Source organism: Podarcis tiliguerta (genome assembly GCF_965153285.1).
Source record: "Podarcis tiliguerta genome assembly, chromosome: 3".
NCBI classification, from domain to species: Eukaryota; Metazoa; Chordata; class Lepidosauria; order Squamata; family Lacertidae; genus Podarcis; species Podarcis tiliguerta.
Window position 1 is genome coordinate 48257110 of NC_139536.1, and position 22977 is coordinate 48280086.

The following is a 22977-nucleotide window of genomic DNA, read 5'->3' on the forward strand; positions in this document are numbered from 1 at the left end:
TGCAGGCAAATGTATATCACCTTAATCAGGGCAGACTGTGCCAGTTGTTCCCTGCGTGCAGTGGAGATATATCCAGGGAAAATCAGTCGGTGCAGACCTATCATTAAAGCAATGGCTGCTTAATTTTCTAGGAATGAATGGTGTCGGATCTCACAGAATCATCTCTGTGCCCAGGCTTATCCTATGCTGCTTCTATCAGGCAAAAGACATGTCCATAGTCAATGGAGAGGAAATTCCCTATTTCATTATAAGATATTTACCTGTTTTTCCTGTACCTTCACGTTGTGGCAGCTTCTCATTTAGGGAACCTAAAAGGTTGGAGGAGGGGGGAAAGGTGAATTAGAGGAGGGGAAAGCAGATGTGTGATCAAGAGCAGATCCACACAGTGGGTGGGATTCACTTAACAAGCCCCGCCAGTGGAAGCTCTGTGCAAAGACTTCCATTTGCACAATGATACTTCCCACCCTCTTCCCTCATGCTCCCAAAACTGACTCCCCCAGAACAGTGCATGGGGGAGGAGAGGGAGATCATTCTGTCTGGCAAGCTGAAATACTTGTGCAGACAGAGCATTCATCATAGCATGACCATTGATTTCCACCTTATACTTTTAAATCACAGTCAGCGCACTTCTAAAGGACATGACTTCCTTCAAAGAATCCTGGGACCTAGAGTTTTCCCCTTGCAGAGCTACCACTCCCAGCACTATTAGCGAACTACAGTTCCCAGGATTCTTGGGGGAAGCCATGTGTTTGCAAAACGCACCCTGTCAATCTGCCCCAAGGAGAGCGAGTTGGCAACTTTGGCAAGGTTGTGATAATATATAAGAACTGAGGAGGGAAAGCAAAACAAATGATTCTGTGAAGCACTTACAGGATGCTGTTCACAACTCCTATAGTGCTAAGCGCATGAGGAAAAAACTATGCAGAAGCAAAGATTTTTGCACACAACTTCAGGGGGAATGTTAGCTAACAACAGGGTGTACATACATCACATTTCCCTGCAACCATTTAACACCTGTTTCTAAATTTCCGTTCCGTCTCCCAAGGGCTCAGTGGCTCTGGAATTTCTTTCAGTTCCCTAAATGTTGATATCTTGACTTAGGGAGCAGTAAAAATGTCTGTGTTGCATCTGGTACTTTTCAGCAGACAGTTTGTGGGGGATGAGAGTATTTATCTTTATGCTGTCTTTATGCTGCCAGGAGAGCACATTTGATTACTCTGTACCTCTCAAGTTGACTGGTTTTCTTACAATAGTAGACTAATGGGGGCAGGGGGAGCACTGGAGAACCTGTGAACTGTAATAATGCTTAGCGCCCATCGTCTAAGACTGGAGTGTGCAAAGTTGATTTTAATATTGGTGGCCAAACTGTTTTTCAAAGATGGATCAATTGTAGCAAACACAGCATAGCCTCATTTATCCAAACAGCCTTGTCCAGGAAACAGTGGGAACATGCAGATAACCAGGAGTTCAGATGCACAGGAATGTTGTATCCATAGAGTTACACTGTGACCTACGTAAACTCATGTGGAAGGCAATGAGTTAGATAACAAATAACTGGGATTTCAGTTAATCTGCAAGAACAGTGTTGAAAGAGTTCAGTGGGTGGCATAATGCAGATAGACTTCAGTGAATCTGGTGAGGATTCAGGGGGAATACCAACGGGGTGTGTAGTTTAGCTACAGGCAATTTCTAGGGGTACATCCAAGGCTATGAAAAAACCCACTGAAGGACCAAAATGTATGAGAACTGAAAGTAGGATTCACTTTATGTAGGGTTGCCCTATGTCCAGAATTTCCTGGATATACCCGGAATACTGCAGCCGAAAGCAGTGTCCAGGCAGATTATCAGGGATAATCAGGATGTATGGCAACCAATGTCTGCAAAGTTATTTTTGCTGATTTCCCCCCCCCCCCCAAAATAGCTCCAAAACGTCCAATTTCTTTGCGATTTTGCAAGCTCAACAACTTTTCTGTCCAGATTTTCACTTTTTGAAATATGGCAACTCCACCTAATGAGTCCTATTAGTCCAAGCCCAGCATGAGGTCTTCCACCTGTGCGATGGGTTCCCCCCCCTCCTCTCCCCATGATCCAGGTGCACTGAAATTGGCTCAGACTGGGGGAGAAGCCTTAGAATAGTGGTAGGGGAAGAGGAGGGATTCTTCAGTAATGTTGAATTCCACCTACAGTCTATTGCATCACACCAAACCAAGTAATTAATTTATCTTCTAGGACCGTTGCAGCAGAAGAATGTGGGATGTTTTCCCCAATTCCATAATGTAATGAATTTTAAATAAATATTACACAAATAAAGCTTATTTTTAAACATGGATCATGTCCATGTTTTGTGCAAGAAACACAAAAGGAGCTGGGGGGGAGGGGAGGATGAGCTTCAACACTAATTTGATATATCCACCGTACCGCCCAAGTAAGTATCATGGATGACCAAATATAAATATAAAACAGACTGAATTCTGTCTCGTAAAGCATCCAATAGTAAACCCATCAGTTTGAGCTTTTTGTGAAGACTCAAGGCTTTGAGTTAACTCAGAAGTTCACTGCTCTCCACAGTTAAAAGGGGTGAACTTTGACTAGATTGTGCCCACTTAAGGATTTAAGAATGCACTGGATTTATTGGAACACCTTCATCCACATATGTTTTTTATCACTGTTGCCCACAGTCCCTGAGCCCATTGATCTGACAATTATTCTCTTTGTGAGAGGCGGGGGCTAAGATCTGGGAACCAATTTTATTTGCATATCAAAAGGCAATTCTAGGCAAATTATCTACTAGAGTAACCAAGGCAGTTTCTATCCCCCCCCCCAAAAAAAAGCCAAAACCAAACTAGAAGGGATCTTGATAATCAGTATAATCAAAGAAAGCCTGGAGTTGACTAGGCACTAGCCACTTGGGGAGGGAGCAGTATTTGATACTGCTTGGATGATAATCATCCAAATCTAAGTGACCCAACAATAGGTTTTTCCACAAGGCATGTACCACCACCTCTTTCAATATCAATGGAACATGCCTCTCATTCAGAGATGTTCACTGCCCCAGTTTCCAGATATCCAGCCCCAGAAGCTACCATAGGCAAGAGTGGGGGAAAGTGAGGTGGGACAGTGGGGGGAAAGAAATGCAGGTTTATTTGTAGGTGTTTGGGGAATCTTAGGACTTAGAGGTGAAACATGGAATTGGCTGCTTGGCTTGCAAGATTGCGGACCGAATGGTGGGTTGAATTTGGGATTGGATTTGATCCCATGTGGCCCTGCCCTAGATATTGGTCTGAGGTCATTTAAGTTTTGCATGGAAGATCTGTAAAACTACAATCTTCTTTTAATGACTTCAATAGGAAGTTTGCTGTTTGAAGTACTGTTGGCTATTACATTGGGACATGAGGTTCATCCAAATCCAAAGTTCATAACTCCACTCAAATGATGGGAAACCAAACCACATGGAATCCAAGAAGGAAGAAAAACCATCTAATCCAGTGTGAGGCTTAAAAGCCAAGCTTAACAGAGAATTAGTTGAGCTTTTCAGGAAAGCTGAAATGTCTATCTATGAGTGTAGGAAATTTCCATTACTACACCAGATGTAGGATCTTTTCTTTCCCGGTAAACGATATGTTTATAGCCGGATTAAACCAGTCAAATAAAAAACCAAACAGATTCTTTTAGACATGATATATGTTTTTACCTGGGCAACGTGGAGTTTTATGCGCTACGGCTGTACCACTGATGGGACGACCATTGGAAGTGACACACCAACAGTAGCCTGTGTAGCTGTGGCACTGAACCTATTAGAAAACAGCACAAAGTATATGAAACAGAACATGCACAGTTTAGCGTTTCAAATTTTCATTAATAACAGTTTTATCAATTAGCTACTATGCTCTGCCATAATCCTCTATATTACCATTTAAGGTAAAGGGACCCCTGACAATTAAGTCCAGTCGTGAACGACTCTAGGGTTTTGTGCTCATCTCGGGTTACAAGCCAAGGGAGCCGGCATTTGTCCACTTCCGCAGACAGTTTTTCTGGGTCATGTGGCCAGCATGACTAAGCCACTTCAAACCTAATACCCAGAGTTTTATCTAGTGTCAATGACCTCCATGCCCCCCCCCCTTGTAGGACATGGGATGCAATCTGGGACTCAGCTGAGAGGGGATAAACCTGATGTTCACCCCAGACTTTGGAAATCAACAAGGACACATTTAGTCTTTAACTGTACTTTCAAAGTGTAATCATGTACTTTCTCCCAGATGGACAGGAAAGAGCTGACGAAATATTGCTTCATAATGTTGTGGACTGTAGTCAAGTGTGACACCCACACGTCACACAGTTCACTGGCCTTAAGCTAAGAATTCAGGTCTGACTTTCCCAAGTTTATAAAGGCATATATATTCCTTTTAGCTGTTTTAAAATATGAACTGTGACATCAGAGCCAACCCATAGCTACTCTAAGTCAGAAAAATGAGCTGTTTCAACCAAATGCAACAGACACAAATCTGAATTGATAGACATGCCAGATAAAGTGTCAAGAATTTTCAGCCAACCTGGCTGTAAGTGCCATCATCGTTGCATTCTGGAATAAACACTTGCTGGAACTCCTTGCGTGCTTGTTCCTGAGTGTACTTCCTCTCTGCCACACATCTTGAAAGATCTAAAGAAAGAGAGGGGGAAAGCAATACCATGTTAGTGCCTCTGTACATCAGAATACCGTAGAATAGAATAGGTGTGAGTCATGCCGAGTCCATTGGCTGGCTCTGCGCAGCTTCCTTTGGGTTGTCAGTTTTCTCCTTGAATATTCAGAGCAAGTCTTCAGCCAGGTAAATTTAGGAAACACCCAAAAGGAATATAATACTCATCCTCTGATCCAGATGACCATGAAGTATACGTTGCAAAATTGTATGGATCCTTGCTCCATTTTTGCAATAACAACAGCCACACATGCTGTCTGATCAGCCTTAACGTACCAGAAGGCCTTTTTCTGTTTTTGGTACTGAATATAACTATGCCTCTGAAATATAGCTTGCTTGAAAAAACAACAACACATATCTCATTTGTGGTTAATATTTCCCTGTCATGTTTCAGACATTTGGAGGTGGGGTTGAAATAGAAATGTGTTCATCTTGTAATGCTCAAGCAAATATTGAATCAAACAGCAGTCCCCCTCATCCCATCAAGTTTTTCTCTGGCTTGGGTCTTAATCTGAGCCAGAAAAGAACCCTCTGACCTTGATTCTCTGTCCCCTATTCACATATCTGTTCTGACCATGGAAACTGCAACAAGAGTAGCAGCAGAGAAGGAGCTATAAAATGCCTCCCACTCACACCCCGATGCCAGAGACACTGGCAAATGCAGTTTTCTACATCTTCCAGGGTCACTGAGACACTAAGATTCCAGAAAGAAGGAAAAGGAGAAATATGGCTGTGGCCTTTCAGTACTGCTGTTGTTGCTACTTCTGTAACTGCCACTAGACTGGGAAAATGACAAAGAAATATGGTAATCAGAAAGGGCAGTACTTAGGCATGGAGTGGGGGAAGGATTAGGGAACCATGGTGTGCTCCTGATGATGTCATCGGAAGGACAGCAGAATTCCTGAATTTGGATCTAGGCATGAAAAATCAAAGCTGTATTTCCAGTCTTCCAGGAAAATAGTTGACTTTACCAGCACTAGGACCACAGGAATTTGCCCAAAAGGAAAGAAAAAAACTATGCACTTTTTCAAGCATCATATTTAATACTGTAAAGACTTCTATAGCCAATTCCTGTTACTGTAATTAAGTACTGCACTATTAAAGTCTATTATGAATATAAGATCTGAACACCAAGTAGAAATCAAATGGATTCATTAACTAGCATACATACTTAATTAATGCTGTAAAAATATCTGATTCTGTTATGAGTTCCCTGCTTCCCTGTATTCACAGTTCAGCTTACTTTGAAATCCTATGAAGCCTATCCTGAAATCCTTACCCCATCATTTCCCACCCCACACCCACCCCTGCCGCTGCCCCAACAGGACTAGGTGTTTTCTTTCAATACTTGCTTCTGTTAAATCTGTTGAGTATAATTGGTTTAATTGACACTAAAATGGGAATGCCTATGTGTGTTGGTGAAAGGGTTTAACTGGTATATTCCATTGAAGCTAAAGTACAACAAGAAGAGCTCTCTTTTACCTTTAACTGAGTTGATAATTAACTAATTGTTGTTCTCTAGCAGCTAGCATGAGAGTGATTAACCTCAGATCATGTGAGAACAAAGAAAACAGCCACCACCCTTTCAAGATGGCGAATGTTTTCTTTGTTCCCGGGCAACATGGAGTAAGGATGCAAATGAAGCTCTCCAGGTAAACAGCCCCAAGCTAAAGGGGCTGGAATGCTGGAAATGCAGATAAACAGGGGGGCGGGGAGAGAGAGAGAGAGGGAGGGAGGGAGAGAGAGAGAGAGGGTGCTCTGTTTATCAGGTCTGATTATGTTAAAGTTATTTCTAATATACTGTGCTGGACACCTCAAGTTATTGTATGGATATTGCATATTGTATGATGCTTTTGTTTTTGAAGGTAGTTCCTCAAGTAAATATTTAATTAAGCTTATGGCCTTAGTAATGTTTTCTTCCAAAAGGACTCAATTTCTACGCATCTAGTCACTTCAAACTGCAACATTAATATCTGCAATAAAAAGTATACTTAGTTTTCTCGGACTCCCCAGTCTCCATGAGTCCTTTTGAATATATTTGGGCTTATTACATACACATATATGCAGTGCTTTTTTTCTTTAAAAAAATGTTTAGGGATACTCTCATTTCGACTCAAGAAAATCACCATTTTATAGCTCAAATCTGGGGAAATAAATACAGTAAATGGACAAAAGTACAAAGATTCACAAAATGTTTAGGGGTATGCGTACCTCTGCATTCCCCCAGAAAAAAGGACTGCATATATAGAAGTTTAAAGGCTCATCACTCCTGTGATTGAAACTGCAACGCTGGGTGAATTTTAAAAAGTTCAGTTTAAATATGGACAACATTTAATGACAAATTTCTGCTTTCCAAAAAGCGAAACTTCCTACTCTCATTAGAAGTACATTTTGGTTTTTGGAAGGAAAAATCCCTCATATCTGAGGCATCTGATGAAGTGGGCCCTGGTCCATCAAAGCATCTGCCACAATAAATCTATTCATCTTTGAGGTGCCATGAGACACTTTTTTTCCCTGTAAAGGCCAGTTTCTTAAATTCACACCAAAGGCTCTTGCTGTAGTTGGGCTGTGCTGTGGTAGTCAACTGCCAATGTTTTTAAAAGAATAAAATACAACTGCTTTGCCCAGCTTTCATACCGTACGCCTTATCCTAAGCTTATAAGTTTGCTTATACATTACTTACTAGCATGTGGTTTTAATGGAGAGAGTGTTTCATCTGAAAATAAATCTCTCCTTTGGTGGACTTCTGTCTTCATTTTTAGTGCAGCATGTGGTTTAAATGTCAAAAGGAAAAGTGATCTAAATTCCAGGACGCGAGGGCTCCAATCCTCGACGCACTTTGTCAGGAGCAAGCCCCACTGAGATGCATTGCGCCTATTCTCCCAAAGAATGTGTGAAGGATTGCATCCAAGCTCTCTCATACAAGGCTGATAGTATTATAAATCAGTTCTTATATTGGAATTATCACTGAAGGGTGCCAGAGAGATAAATTCCTATAGATTTCTCCTGACTGAAACATCCTTCTTTGCAGTCTATCTAATATTCCAGGAGTTTACAGAAAGTTAAATCTGATGGAACATGACACCTGCAGTCTAATGTTTCTGGAATTATTCAAGCACAGTGTTATGTACTGAACTTGGATCCTACAACAATAGGCAGGTAGGATTCTAGAAGGCAGCAACCTGATTGGTCTGCAGGAGCCACCCAATCCGGCTCCAGGAGGAAGTGAATCAACAACCTGATTCGCCTGCAGGAACAGTCAATCACACGGGACTCATTGTGTAAATAATGTATATATAGCCAGAGGTTTGGGGAGAAAGCACTCACTCACTGTTTACCATGAGCTGAAATAAAGAGCATGAAATCAACACTCAACCCCGAGTATATTTCACACAGGAAGCTGCCTCCTACTGTCATGGAGCTGAAGTGCGTGTTTCTACCTCAAGACAAAGAATGTTTCAGTGTTGCTCTTCTGCCTGTTTAGGGCAGGGGTGGAGAACTTGTGGCCCTCCAGATGCTGTCGTACAACAGTTCCCACCATCTGTGACCATTGGCCATGTTGCCTGGGGATGATGGGAGTCCAACAACATCTAGAGGGCCATAACTTTCCTATTCATAGTTTAGGGCACTGGTTTTCAAATGCAGGTGTTTATTAAAGGTTCATCAGATTTCCTCACATTTAGTTTTATGGAAAGTTCCACATCTTGTCCTCTTCATGAACCAACCATGAGCTGGATCATATGCCTTAGCTTTACAGTGAGGTCCACCTCCGAGGGCCTTCTGGTGGTTCCCTCACAGCAAGAAGTGAAGCTACAGGGAACCAGGCAGAGGACCTTCTCAGCAGTGGCGCCCACCCTGTGGAATGCCCTCCCATCAGATGTCAAGGAAATAGACAACTATCTGACTTTTAGAAGACATCTGAAGGTAGCCCTGTTTAGGGAAGTTTTTAATGTTTGATGTTTTATCGTGTTTTTAATATTCTGTTGGGAGCCGCCCAGAGTGGCTGGGAAAACCCAGCCAGATGGGCAGGGTATAAATAATAAGAATTTGTTGTTGTTGCTGTTGTTGTTGTTGTCACAGTCTGGTTGGATTTGTGCATTTAATCCTAGGTATCTCATTGAATGGCAAAGGTGAAAATACATGTTTTTACAAATGGACTTGTTTCAAAGATGGGTATTTTTTCCCTCAGCAAGAAAATTCCATACAGGCCAGGCCCCATTTAAATGGGGCAAAGCAAACTTACTCTGTTTTCTCTAGGCCAGTGAGTATTCATGTACAAGATACTATACTCATTTCTGCAGTTATCTATCTTTCTATTTTATAAACAGAAATTCCTACTCAACAGATCAAAATAATACTTATCACTGAGAAAAGACTACTTAGAAAGTGATTAAAGTGAAATATTTGAAATAAAATATACCCTAAGGGCAAGCCACAGACGCTTAGCTGTTCTTGAACCAAATGTAGAGGTTTTCTTAAATCTGTAAAGATTTGAACAGATGGGACTAATATTAAGTCACACAATTTGGATACTTCTAAGATTTCCCTCTGCACCCACTCACCCACTTTATATGGATGTTTCCGTTTTCTGGCTTCTCCTCCTCCCCCGGCCCCTTTCGCCCCAGTTTTCAGAATGCCGAATTTCAGTGACATCTTGTGGAAGCATCTGCACAAGCTTTAAGTTGGTTTTATACCAGTTAAAGCAGGGACAAGGGACCTGTGGCCCTCCAGTTCCAATCAGCCATCAGGGCTAATGGTCTCTTGAGTAAAGGTGAGGTATAAATGTAATAATAAATAGATAATTTTATAGAGATGCTCCCCCACACTGCTGAGCCATTTCCATATTTTAAAAGACAGGCAGCTGCAAAATGTGAAGGATGCAACAAGCCTGGCAAGGTGATCCGTAAATGACAGTGCCAACATTTCAGCATTCAGTGGTCTGTTCTGCAAAGTACATTTCACCATCCACATATGATGCTCGCACAAAAATTCAGGTCTTGGGGGTGGGAAATAAATTTGATTCAGCTTGCATTTCAATACGTACCTGCCTAATTCACACTTTCTGAAACATTATGCAGATTAAAATATAGCCATAATATGAAAAATGTGCACTTTTCTGAATTTTGCAATCCTGTTTTCCGGTGAATTAATGTGTGCAAAAATTCAGGCAATGGGGTAAACTATGCATAAAGATGCATATATTAACAAAAATAACTTACCAAAACTCATCTCACAGGAAATTGCTTTACAAAAATATGTGCATTAAGCACAATTGCATACAAAAATGTGTCTGTTAGGAAAAATTCACACTGAAAAACTGATCAATTTTTATGAGGATTTTATTTTAATGAAAACAAGCAAGCAAGCAAACTGATGTGTAAATGTGAAGAACTAGACTTGGAGCAATGAAAAGCTGAATGAGAGGAAATGAAATTGACAAATTTGCCCATCCATGCCCTCATACCTTTGGCAGAATTGCAGAACTGGAAGTATGTGTCTTCTATATTTGAGTAAGGCCTTCTCTCACTAAAAATGAACAAATGGCCACCAGGTGGGGTGTCACGCTCAGCGGGAACAATCACACACCCCTTTCATGTACACACTGAACATGCAAGGGAACTCCTGATGAGGAGAGAACAGCTATACATCTACAGAGAGGTTAAGTTTGGCCTCAGACTTTCAGGTGCTTTTTTAAAACACACACACAACCCCAAAACGTTCATATATTAAAAGCAGGGGTGTTCAGCACTCACATAAAAGTACAGCATTTCCACACACATACATACACAGAAGGGCTGGTGTGTAGTGCCAGAAGCAGCAGACCATTTCTACCTCTTTTAAAAAAGCAAAATGCTGCATTCTGGATCTCTGCAAAGAGACAAAGTTATCTAAGCTGGAGTGTTCTTCCATTGGCACCTAAACAGAGCCTACCTCTGAGCAATTCCCATTTGCAACCACTCAGCAATTTAGATATTTACTAAATCTTTGTGATAAAATAAGGAATGCTCACTGGAATCTTGCTCGGTGAGAAAATATTTTTCACCTTCTTTCGGCACCAGCATAAATTCTGGTGAGGTTTGACTGTTGCTGTTCCAATTCTGCTTGAAAGCCACAGTTCCTTCTGTTTATTCCTTTCTGCTTTGTGATGGGGTAACAATTCCGTCTAAAACAAGACAGTCTGTGCAGGTCTTGGACTGTGACTGGGAGTAGTATGAGGCTTGATGGAGGCCAATAAACTGAGGCTGAATCCTGATAAGATGGTAGTGCTGTGGGTGAATATGCTGCCCCTGAAGGAACCAGTTCATAACCCGGGAGTACCCTTGGATTCCAATCTGTTCCTGAAGTTCCAATTGATTTCTGTGGCTAGCATTGCTTATGCCCAACTTAGGCTAGTTTGCCAGCTATGGCCATTCCTTGCTCTGAATAGCTGGGCCCCAAATGTCTGAGCTCTAGACATCTCCCACCTGAAGTACTACAATGGGCTCTACAAGTAGTTGCCTTTGAAGCTGTTCAGAATCTGCAACTATTCTGAGGATGGCAATGGTTTGGTTGCAAAGTGCCACAGGTCCTGAAAGTGGTGAAAATGCCAGGCCCAATTCAAGGTTTGGCATAAACACCCAAAATGGCCTTGGACCCAAGTACCTTCGCAAATAGGAACTATCTCAGGTATAGTTGTATGAATAGTTAATTCAAGCACACAGGCAGGTGAAAGTCTTCCTTTGTTTGTAACTAATCTTCTTACAAAACACTTTTCAGGTTATAGTGAAAGTTCCCTCAGCACCACTGCAGAGAACTGAAAACCTGAACGGACTGAAACTGCCTTACCAACACCAGTGAGATATATAGTATTTCAGAACAGAATGGAAACATGTTGGACAGTGCATACAATGAAGATCCCTTTTCAGCGGCCAACAGTGAACATATTTGTTAGGGTATACCTTACGGTTGCCAGATTTATTCTTTATTTTAAAAGGCTGTTCCTTATTTTGGTACATAGCAAGCCAACAAGGCATAAATAGATGTCGTTTAGTCTAGAACATTAGAGCTAAATGTAGTATTCAGCACCTCCGTGTCCATAAGCAACACTGAAGTGCAATTAACAGGGAAACATTTATGGCCATGATTATTGACAAACAAAGGCTGCTTTGAGATCTGGTCCCTGACACGAAAAGTTGTCGAGAAATATGTAGTCCTTGGCATCACTTGGGAATTTACTGGCCTTGCAGAAAGCCCAAGCTGAAAGTTCCATTTTTGCCCAGAATCTGAAAGTAAACTTGGCATAGACTGTTCTGCATTTGAGCTCTCCGAACCACCAAAAAAACAAATTTATGGGCAGAAAGGCCAAAATATCTTTGGGAGGGAAAAAAAGTTAAAATGGATCCAACTTAAAATGCCACTTCTTCCAATCCACCCACTGGATCTGTTCAGTTGGGAAATGAGCCGCTGGCAGCAGAACATTGTTCTCTTGACAGTGCCCCAGAAAGAGAAATCTGTTTTTCCTCCACTAGACATGTCTGTTATAGATATTGCACACACAGAGACAAGACACAGTAAGCTGGCAGCGATTGCAGACTCGGGATTTGAAGATGCTGAGGTGTGAGGTGAAGAGATGCCACTCAAGCACTAAAACCCTCCACCTCAATTAACAGTTAACAGTTGTGAGACCCTGGAGAGAGAAATACAGGCCTCTTGCTTGCATATATAGAATGCTACACAAAACAATCTAATTCCTCTCTTGATTTCACAATAAAATTGTACAGAAGGTAAGGGGAACCTGTAGCCCTTCAGATGGTGTTGGACTACAGTTCCCAACATCACTGACCATTGAGCATGCTGGCTAGGACTGATGGGAGTTGAACAACAACAGGTGTGCACAGCTAAAGCCAAACTCGGCTGCCGTGTATGATTTCAACCCAACAATCCATGACCATTGCCTACATTGGCAGAGACGCATGCGCCTTGTAGTCCACAATGTCTAAGGGGCAGCTTGTTCGCTAACCTTGCATTAGGGTTCTTGCTTCACTATTATTAGATAGCTGCCAAAATGGAGGTAAATGCTAGAGAAACAGGTAGCTCAACCACCACCTGAAATTAGTCAAGTGACTTGCACCTTGATAGCAGCAACTGGAGACATTTTTGTATAAGAAGGCTATCCTTGAAATGTAACCCATCCATTCTATGCAATATTCCCCATTCAGTCATTGAAACGATTTTATTGCTTTTCATTTATGAGTTCGGTTGTGGGTTTTTTGGGGGGGTTTTTTGCATTTTATCTTATTTTTAGCTTATTGTATACCACTTCAGCAGATTTTGGCTGTGAAATGGTTTATAAATCTGAAAATACAATAAGTAAATAAATAAAATTAAACTAAAGGCTAACTGCTATATGATGGCATCAGCTTCCAACAGCTGGAGACGTTTGGGGAAAATATATAGCCAGATCTAGATGCGGTTTATTTATTCATACAACCTACATGCCAAATTCTATGAGGTGCCTTCCACTAGTCTCTGAGCACATGATCACTGCACAACTATCTCAGTGCTTTGAAAAGAGAAGTCAATGGCTGTAAAAATGAAATAAAAATTAATTAATTATAATATAATGGACACAGAAAGAACTAGTGGGATCCCGTGGATAAGCAACAACCTAGAAATAGGACTTAAGTTAGGCACAATCTGTGGTTTGCAAGTTCTCTCCGGCTAACCTCATAATTAGCAAGGTTTTTCCAAGCTTTCCCAGAAAACTTTTGGAGAAATATTGGGATCTTACCAAGGGTTATCCGAGAGCCTTTAAAAAATAAAATAAAATAAAAAAGCCTGAGAGAGCTCTCTGCCAGCTTTCTCTACCGATCACAGCCCTTTCCATAAACTTCACAATGTGAAGGAATGGAGTTAGAAGCAGGGAAGGCTTGTGTGGAAGGCTTCAGCAACAGACTCCTCACTAGGACTGGAGGAGAAATTTGATTCAGCTCCTATTTAAAGCTACATTTATTAAATTTTCGCTTTCTGAAACTATCTGCAAACCCAAACAAAGCTAGCCTTCAAAATTCACACTTAACTGAATTTTCCAATGTAGTTCTCCAGCCAACCAATGTTTATAAAAAGGCATATATTAGGGGGAAGTTTGCATTAAAATGAAGTGATTAGTGAAGATAGCTTACAGAAATGCATTAAATTGGGGGAAATTGCTTGCATAAATATGTACATTAGTCAAAACTCCATATGTCTCTTAATGAACACATTGTATATGTGTTCATTATGAGACATTCACAATACTGGTGAATTTTCATGAGGGTTAGTTTCATTCTGTTTTTTAAAAAACAAATCACCAATTGCTGCAAAAATCTAGAGGGCTGAATTTAAGATTGAAAAAAATGAGAAACTGATAGAATGAAAATTATCAGATGCTCCCATCCCTATTCCTTACTTTATGGATTAATCCAGTGGTTGTCAAAGAGTGTGGCAGACCACACTGGTGTGGCAGAAGAGGATGGCAAGTGTGGTGGGAAAATTCAAGGACAATCAATATTCTATTTTGGGAATGATTCTTGTTCTTATGAAGCTGCACTGTTTTATACTTCCTGGCTATCCCATGATCATGTTATAAATCAAACACTGCTGGGAGTTGTTTTGTTTCGTTTTTCAATGTATTTCTTATCAATTGAAAATTTGGTCTCTACACTTCTTAAATCTACAAAATTAGGCTAAAAAGTGCATCCTGAGGTAGTCTATAGTACTGTGACATCTGGTTCCAGGCTTGCGAGGAAGTGAAATCATCCCCCAAGGTGGAAAATATTAGGGAGGAAACTAATAATAATTTAGGATAATCAAAGAGCAAGTTTTTCTATTGTTTTAGTCTGAATCGTTTTTTCAGGGAGGGGGTTTGTGCTAGGAACACCTTCTGTCATTCCTTTCTGCAAAACCCTTTAATGCTCCCCTGATTGTATAATGTTTTTAAGGATAGTTATTGAAAGCTCTCCCTTATGGTCATCTGCTAGGAGTGGTTGGTCTGAGAAACATAGAAAGAACAAAGATACCCTGCAAATAATTTTCATTGTTTTTAGTTTTTACCCAGGCCTTAATAACACTTCCCTCATAACCTTGTGGAATTCTATTCAAATATACACACCCACACCTTCTTCTTCTTCTTAAGGAATATAATTAACAAAAAGAACAGAAGTAATTTCCCTTCCTGGAACTGTATCTGACATTCTAGTCATCTGGTGGTTAAGGGAATAAATATTCTGAAGAAAACAAAAGAATAACAGAGCTGGCTGGGACTCCCTTGGCCTTTAGGAACCACCCATTGCTTTGTGGCAGGCGTCACTAAACCTAAACGCTCTCTGACAGATTTTAGCTAAATATGGAAAACAGAGCAGAAAATGAAGTGGGTAACATTGAAATCTTGGCTTTTGCATCTAATGCTCATATTTTTGGGGGGGTGGGGTGCCATATTTTTATTATTTTGACCTTATTGCACATATTGAATTATTACTTTTAAACAGAGTCTGTGTCCTATGCTTACTTAGGGTTTGGAAGAAGACTACCTTTTCCATGCTGAAAGAAAAGGCAGAATGTGAGAAAACCCCTAAACAAAACTCTGTCAGTGTGTTTTGTGTGTGCCTGTGAGGGCCATAATGTGTGCCAAAAGGAAGGAAGGGGGACCCAGAAAAAAGTTGTTTAGTTATTTATTTTTAATTCTTATGGTCCGCCCTTCATCCTAAAATCCCATGGCGAGTTACAACAACAGCTGCACAAAACTATAAAAATTATGACAATAAAATAATAGTTCTCGTAAAAATAAAAACAGCCTGTCAGTTCCTGGGATCTAGGCATCCCACAGCATTAAAAGGCTTGCCAAAAGAGTTCTCATCTGGTCTTCAGCTGGCACGTGTAGCTGGCTATGTTCATGCCAGTCGAACCTCAAGGTGATGTCATGGGACAGTTATGCTTCCACTGTAACATGCTCCCTGAAAACCCAAACCCAAATTCTGGAAAGGAAAGATCCATTTGGATTGATCACAGTGAAGGAGCTTCAAAACCAGGCTCAATGTTCTCATACGGGGTGGGGAATCTGTGGTCCTCTAGATGGTGTTGGGACTCCAACTCCCATCATCCATGATCATTAGCCATGCTGACTGAGGCTCATGGGTCTTACCTTCTGTGTCCAGGGCAGCTGTCTACCAGCTCCATCTGGTACGCAGGCTCAGACCCTACCTGCCAGCGGACTGTCTCGCCAGAGTGTTGCATGCTCTAGTTATCCCTCGCTTAGACTACTGCAATGTGCTCTATGTGGGGCTACCTTTGAAGGTGACCCGGAAACTACAATGAATCCAGAATGCAGCTGCTAGACTGGTGATTGGGAGCAGCCGCCGAGACCACAGAACACTAGTCTTGAAAGACCTACATTGGCTCCCAGTACGTTTCCGAACACAATTCAAAGTGTTGGTGCTGACCTTTAAAGCCCTAAACGACCTCGGTTCAGTATATCTGAAGGAGCGTGTCCACCCACATCGTTCAGCCTAGACACTGAGGTCCAGCGCTGAGGGCATTCTGGCAGTTCCCTTGCTGCAAGAAGCCAAGTTACAGGGAACCAGGCAGAGGGCCTTCTTGGTAGGCACCCGCCCTGTGGAACACTCTCCTACCAGATGTCAAAGAGAAAAACAACTACCAGACTTTTAGAAGACATCTGAAGGCAGCCCTGTTTAGGGAAGCTTTTAATGTTTGGCGGACTATTGTATTTTAATATTTTGTTGGAAGCTGTCCAGAGTGGCTGGGGAGACCCAGCCAAATGGGCGGGGTATAAATAAATTATTATTATTATTATTATTATTATTATTATTATTATTATTACCCTAAACTGCTTTCATCTTTGCCTTAGGAGAATTGTGAACTATGATTTTAAAACCAAGAGACCCCAAGAATGATCTGAGGGCACTTCATGCAACTCTGCTGCTGAAGCTAACACAATCTGGCTCTGTATACTGCCTGGATGGGCTATATAATGGGTAGACACACTAAGGCCCGGGGGCCGAATCCGGCCCAATCGCCTTCTAAATCCGGCCCGCGGACAGTCTGGGAATCAGCATCTTTTTACATAAGTAGAATGTGTGCTTTTATTTAAAATGCATCTCTGGGTTATTTGTGGGGCATAGGAATTCATTCTTTTTTTTCTCTTCGAAATATAGTCGGGCACCCCACAAGGTCTGAGGAACAGTGAACCGGCCCCCTGCTGAAAAGATTTGCTGACCTCTGGGCTATATGAACCATATGCATGCTTCCTTTCCACAGAAGGCTCTGAATACTACAATTAAACCACTATTAATGAATTCATTGCACTTAGGTCTGGCTTTCAGCTCCTTGGGGAAACAGCAGGAGAAAAGTCAGTGCAACTAGAACTATGGTGTGACTTCCTTTCTTCTTTTGCTGACATTCTATTTAACTTTGTATTCTAGGAGCAGGAAGAATCTCACAAGTGCATTGTAGTCTACAGAATTTCCAGTGTATGAAAAGGTCTCCTTTGTGTTGTCAACAGATATAACAGGAGCTTGGATTTCAAAACTCAATTAAGTTTTCTTTGTCACCCTTGAACAAATATGGAGGTAGAGCCAATTAGACAATACAACAGAGCATTATGAAAGAGACTAAGAGAACAAGAAAATTGTTTCATTTAGGACTGAACAGGGATGAGACAGAATGTCTCTTTAACGAATTCTTGGTGCTTTAGGAGCTTTTTGGAGCTAACAGAGATGAGGAATGCATGGCGTGGAAAATTGTCTCCTGGAGGATGTCTCTGTGTGGTCTCTTGTTTTGGATAGAGAGTGAGCAAAGGTAAACCTTTTGTGATCATCGGTATTTATGCATAAAGGATAGCATTGTGCTGAAAATCAAACCCTGCATTTAAGCTGGGAAGCGTATCAAGATTTTTTCCTCAAGCTGGCAACACAAAAACCTGAATAGTTCTGCACCAATTAGCCCAAATGACTTTCAGATTAATCAGAAATGAGAAGCAGAACACTAAATATCAGAACTGGACAGGGAAGAGGTAAGATAGTAGGGTGGGTAGAGGATGGGATGTTGACGAGAAATGATTGATATAGAAGAAGAGTTTGGATTTGATATCCCGCTTTATCATTACCCGAAGGAGTCTCAAAGCGGCTAACATTCTCCTTTCCCTTCCTTCCCCCACAACAAACACTCTGTGAGGTGAGTGAGGATGAGAGACTTCAGAGAAGTGTGACTAGCCCAAGGTCACCCAGCAGCTGCATGTGGAGGAGCGGAGACACGAACCCGGTTCCCCAGATTACGAGACTACCGCTCTTAACCACTACACCACATTGGCTCTCTAGTGCTGTTTCAATCCCTTTCACTGATCTGAAAATAGTTCAGCACAGAAACCATTTAAGATGCAGTAGTCATATCGTTTAATCTGCTTTCACTCTAGTGCAGGCTTCCTCAACCTCGGCCCTCCAGCTGTTTTTGGCCTACAACTCCCATGATCCCTAGCTAGCAGGACCAGTGGTCAGGGATGATGGGAATTATTGTCTCAAAACATCTGGAGGGCCAAGGTTGAGGAAGCCTGCTCTAGTGCCTTTCTATAGAATTAAGGTAAAGGTACCCCTGCCCGTACGGGCCAGTCGTGTCCGACTCTAGGGTTGTGCGCCCATCTCACTTAAGAGGCCGGGGGCCAGCGCTGTCCGGAGACACTTCCAGGTCACGTGGCCAGCGTGACGAAGCTGCTCTGGCGAGCCGGCACCAGCGCAGCACCCGGAAACGCTGTTTACCTTCCCGCTATAAAGCGGTACCTATTTATCTACTTGCACTTAGGAGTGCTTTCGAACTGCTAGGTGGGCAGGAGCTGGAACCGAACGACGGGAGTTCACCCCACCGCGGGGATTCGAACCGCCGACCATGCGATTGGCAAGTCCTAGGCGCTGAGGTTTTACCCACAGCGCCACCCGCGTCCCTCTATAGAATTACTATTCTTCATTCACTCGCATTTTATGGGGAATTTTTGCTGTTGCCAAATTGTTGCAGTCCAGTGTTTTCTGTGTTGTCTTCTGATATTTTTCCTCACAACCACTATGAGGTGATTCCCCACCCCACCCCAGCAATAAAACATAATTGGAGCACTAATCTATCCAGTGCAGTTGGTCAAAGCACTAACAAGGCTTTTCAGCACTCTTGTGTCTTTAATTAATTAATTAATTAATTAAATTAATTGATTGGCCTCCTTGTTTTATTGCATCTTGTTGATTCCAACTATGGGATCAGTCATGAACAACTACTTTTAATCAGCCAAATGTCAGTTTTTGTTTCCACAATGATGGAAGTCTCTATTCACTGATTTCTTCTCATGTTTTTCTTCTAATTTTTTTAGATAAATAATAAAAAATAGTAGTACAAGAAAATCATTCATTAAGAGGCTATTAATTACTAATCTCCAAGGCCTGGTGAACAGGAGGCTATTAATCATTCAGGATCTGCAAACACAACACTTTTAATGAACATTTCATTGGACCTTTCCAACAGTGCAATATCCTAGACATGTCTTCTCAGATGGAAGTCCGACTGACATCTTCTTATAAGTAAACTTTAAGGGAAAATTTTGACCAGGGAGGAAGGCATTTCTGGATGATATAGTGCCATAGTGACTATATGTTGAAACTGTATTCTATTTCTACAAGTTCCAGCTAATTACAGAAAAGCAATACCTCAACAACATTAAAGGGCTGCAGTGTAGAACAGCTGCTGACTGAAGTCATTGGAACTGGTGTACAAGCACTGAATCCCATCCAACAACACCAGAGTGTATAATGTTAATATCTTCTCAGTCTAATCACACTATCCCATCCCACACCACAGCCTGTAGAACTACTTTGCCACATGTTCTCTGGTATGTGATTTTAAAGAGATGTGTGGCAAGTTTTACTCATCACTCGGCAGGTTTGTACAGACGGACAAGGTTATCTGGAGTGTGAATACTCTTAAATGAAAAACATGGCAGCAGCTTGGTAAATTTGGACTGTATGGGCTCAGTGCTTGTGGCAGATCATACTCAGGATGTGTATACTCAGGATCAGCAAATATTTGAAGGACCTCAACGGTCCTTACAGTGTCCATATACACCAACAGCAATCTTGGCTCTCTGAGAGCTGGTCCTTATGCAGCCAAAACAGTGATGCCTGAAATGGAAGAATTAGCAGGATTGGGGGAGCCCTGAGCAAGGTTGTTGAAGAGAAATTATAGATATGGTGCTGTTTTAAACACTTCCACTGCTATGCAAGTAGTTCAACACACAAACCATTTAAGATGCGGTACTCATGCTCAATGATCATGAAATATTGGCTGATTTCTTCTTTTTTGGAGGGTCAGGAGGTTGAAAACTTGAGGGATGAAGAATGGGACAGAATACCCCAAAGATGAGCACTCAGCACTGCAACATTTCATGATAGGTTCCACTTCTTTTTAAAGGATGACACATTAAGGAGTGTGCTTAAAGCATTAATTCATAACAGGCTTTGTTATGCCCACAGAAAGAGAAAGAGAAAGAGATTTATTACCTTTGCAGTTGCCCTTGTGGGAGATTTCTAGTTGAGGATCTTTGCATTTTGCCCGTTGGAATTCACACCGGGACAGGAAAGTCCTGCCATCTGAGGCGCACAGCGATTTTTGGGGGGACCCCGTGCATTCCAGGCTGCATTCTTTGTCCTTGTCTTGCTCCACTCTTAAAAACTTTAACAAAACAAAGTGGTGTAAGAGGCTGAAATCTGATCAAGCATTAAAACTCTCCAATAATATTTGGCCTGTCATGCAGCCATCTGATCTCTACCTCACCACCTCCACTCCCCCCAAAACACAAATCCTGGTTGTGAATTTATTTTTCAAGGAGAGAAAACAGCAAATTAGCACTGCACAATGAGAATCCCAGCACCAGCCGGACTGCTCTGAGTTAGGGGTTCAGGAACAGGCCACAGAACCATGGCCTTTCTTCCCCAGTCTAGTCATAGGGCAGATGGGTATCTCTGCAAGTCCTGCCTCTCTGCAGAAGTGATGCAGGTGAAACAGCCCTCTGGAGTCGCTTTCCTACTTAGATAAGTCTGCTATGTCACAATTCTACTTCAGCTTTTAGATCATGAGCCCCTTGACATAGATTAGTTTCCTTTTCATTATGTGCAGTGCCCGGTACCCTTTTAAGTATTTTATAGACGCATTAATAATGACAATGAACTGGAGCATAGGAATTTCTGAAGTTATGAATTGACGCCAGTGCAGAAATACTCTTGAGGGACTGGCATAAAAGCAGGAGACTTAATCATTGCCATCTATGGCAAACAGTCACCAGATTTTTGTTAAATGTGAATGTTTTCCAAAGTAAGCATACGGAGTCTGTGAATTATATCTAATTCCCTGTGTGCATTTTTTTAAATAAAAAAAGAATATGCATCTGTAATAAATCCACTTAACTTTTGAGCGTCAACTGTGCTCTCCTTGCATTTCATCACACTTTATTATAAGCAAATATAAAAGCCTTACAGTAAGACATGATAATTATAATTTTCTGTAAACAGTGCAACAAAAATCACAGAATTCATTATAGGCACAATAGTCATATTCTTGGAATCCTAGCACAAGTTAAAAAATATAAAGGAACAGTAACAAACAATAAGAACATTCTTTTCTGACCCGTCCTAATTTGTTTAGCACTTTTTGAACACCACCATGGATTGTCTGAGGTTCAACTTCAAGTTGAATACAATACTGGGCAATTAGGGATGGAGTGATAGTTCATTGTAGGGGTGCTCAACTTTGTAAGCATTCCCAGTTAAAGTGTTGCAGCACCTAGAGCACACATACCCTTCCTCAATACTGCTGGTATATTACAGCCCAGGTGTGACCCTTCAGGTAGAGAACATGTCTCCACTGGTTTGCATAGGGGGTGAATTGAAGGACAATTCATGGTGGGAAATATTATTGAGATGCTGGTCACAAAGGAAGAAAGAAATCACCCATCCACAGACAAAACCTGGTGCATAAAGATTCCCGAAAGGGGATAATTTTCCAATCCATTATGTTGTCCCTTAAGCTGTCCTTTAGTTTGGGGGAGGAAACAATTTTATTTGAGGAGAGAGGGACAATCATTTTGAGTGCTTACAAAAGACTTCCATGTTTTGCCAGTGCATGATGGGAACAGAAAGCTCACCAAAAGCAAAACAAAACCCAACATCCACCTGCCAAACTCCAATATCTTTGAGCTGAACTTCATTCAGAGGTCTTCTTCTCTTTAGCAACATCACAGCCTTCAATTGCATTTTCACCTTTGTTGTGGGTCCCTTTCTTCTTCATAGCACTTATAAAGTGATAGAAGTAAATACAGATGTTCTTGGGGAAAATGGCAGTGCAAAATCTCATGATAAAAGGTGGTCATTTCAGAAAGGAACCTAGATGTGCCTTGAGAACAGCCGGACATAATACTGGGCCAAATCTGAAAAGCACTCTCATTTGTATTCCCACATCATCTTTTTATTACTGTTACTACTATTCACCACCACCACCTTTTCTCTCACTTTCTATTAACCTCCAGCACCTCCTCTAGCCCTTTTCCCTGAGAGGAGGGAGACCTTCTTTTCACACTTCTCTGTTTTCCATCCACCTGTACTCAGCATGCAAGGAGATGCTGGGGCTGGCATTGGTCCAACCAAAAGGCTATTGCCCAGCTGAAAGGCACAACAGGTAAGTGGGGATGAAATGGGCAGGCTGTGGCACTGAGGCCCACCAGAGAAGGAACAATGACGTAGAAGTTAAGCTTCCATGTGCTATCATGGTGGAACTGGTGACTTCATATCTGGCTACCAGAAAATAATTGTTTGCAACCAAGTCCAGGCACAATTTGTTATGATTTATTTGTAACAATAAAATACACGCAGTCCCTGGTTTCATCAAAGTATTTCATAGGAAGAAGAAAATTGCTGTAAAGGGGATTAGAAACCCGATCAGCCTTATTTAGAGTGAAAATCTCTTTGTCATTAATTTCAGTGCTGGCTCCATCCCCTGCTTCCTTTCAAAGCCAACGCTTCCTGGTTATGATCCTGTTCCAGACATGTACTAATGATTTGGTTACAAAATATTTTGGTGCCTGCATGAAAACATCTAAACTCCAGACATAGCCTGCCTGCATCCTAGTGTGACTCAACAATATTTTGCAAAAACAAATAATCTCTACTCCAGTACTGCTCAGCCCCGTTCTCCAAGTTAAACATTTAGTGCAGAGCTGACATTAAGA

The 22977-nt window shown here is 41.6% G+C and overlaps 1 protein-coding gene across 2 annotated transcripts in view; it reads right to left on the minus strand.

Moving 5' to 3' along the window:
- SMOC2 (SPARC related modular calcium binding 2) overlaps positions 1-22977 on the minus strand; it is a 127345-nt gene that overhangs the window by 62582 nt on the left and 41786 nt on the right. The window contains exons 2-5 of one of the 2 annotated variants that reach the window (XM_083434205.1): positions 20258-20429; positions 4551-4657; positions 3692-3791; positions 261-308 (exon numbers count right to left, since the gene is read on the minus strand). In XM_083434205.1, coding sequence (XP_083290331.1) covers positions 261-308; positions 3692-3791; positions 4551-4657; positions 20258-20429 — 427 coding nt within the window. Of the gene's footprint in view, positions 1-260; positions 309-3691; positions 3792-4550; positions 4658-7377; positions 7820-20257; positions 20430-22977 lie in introns of those variants that run through there. The other variant, XM_083434206.1, reaches the window with a different exon arrangement.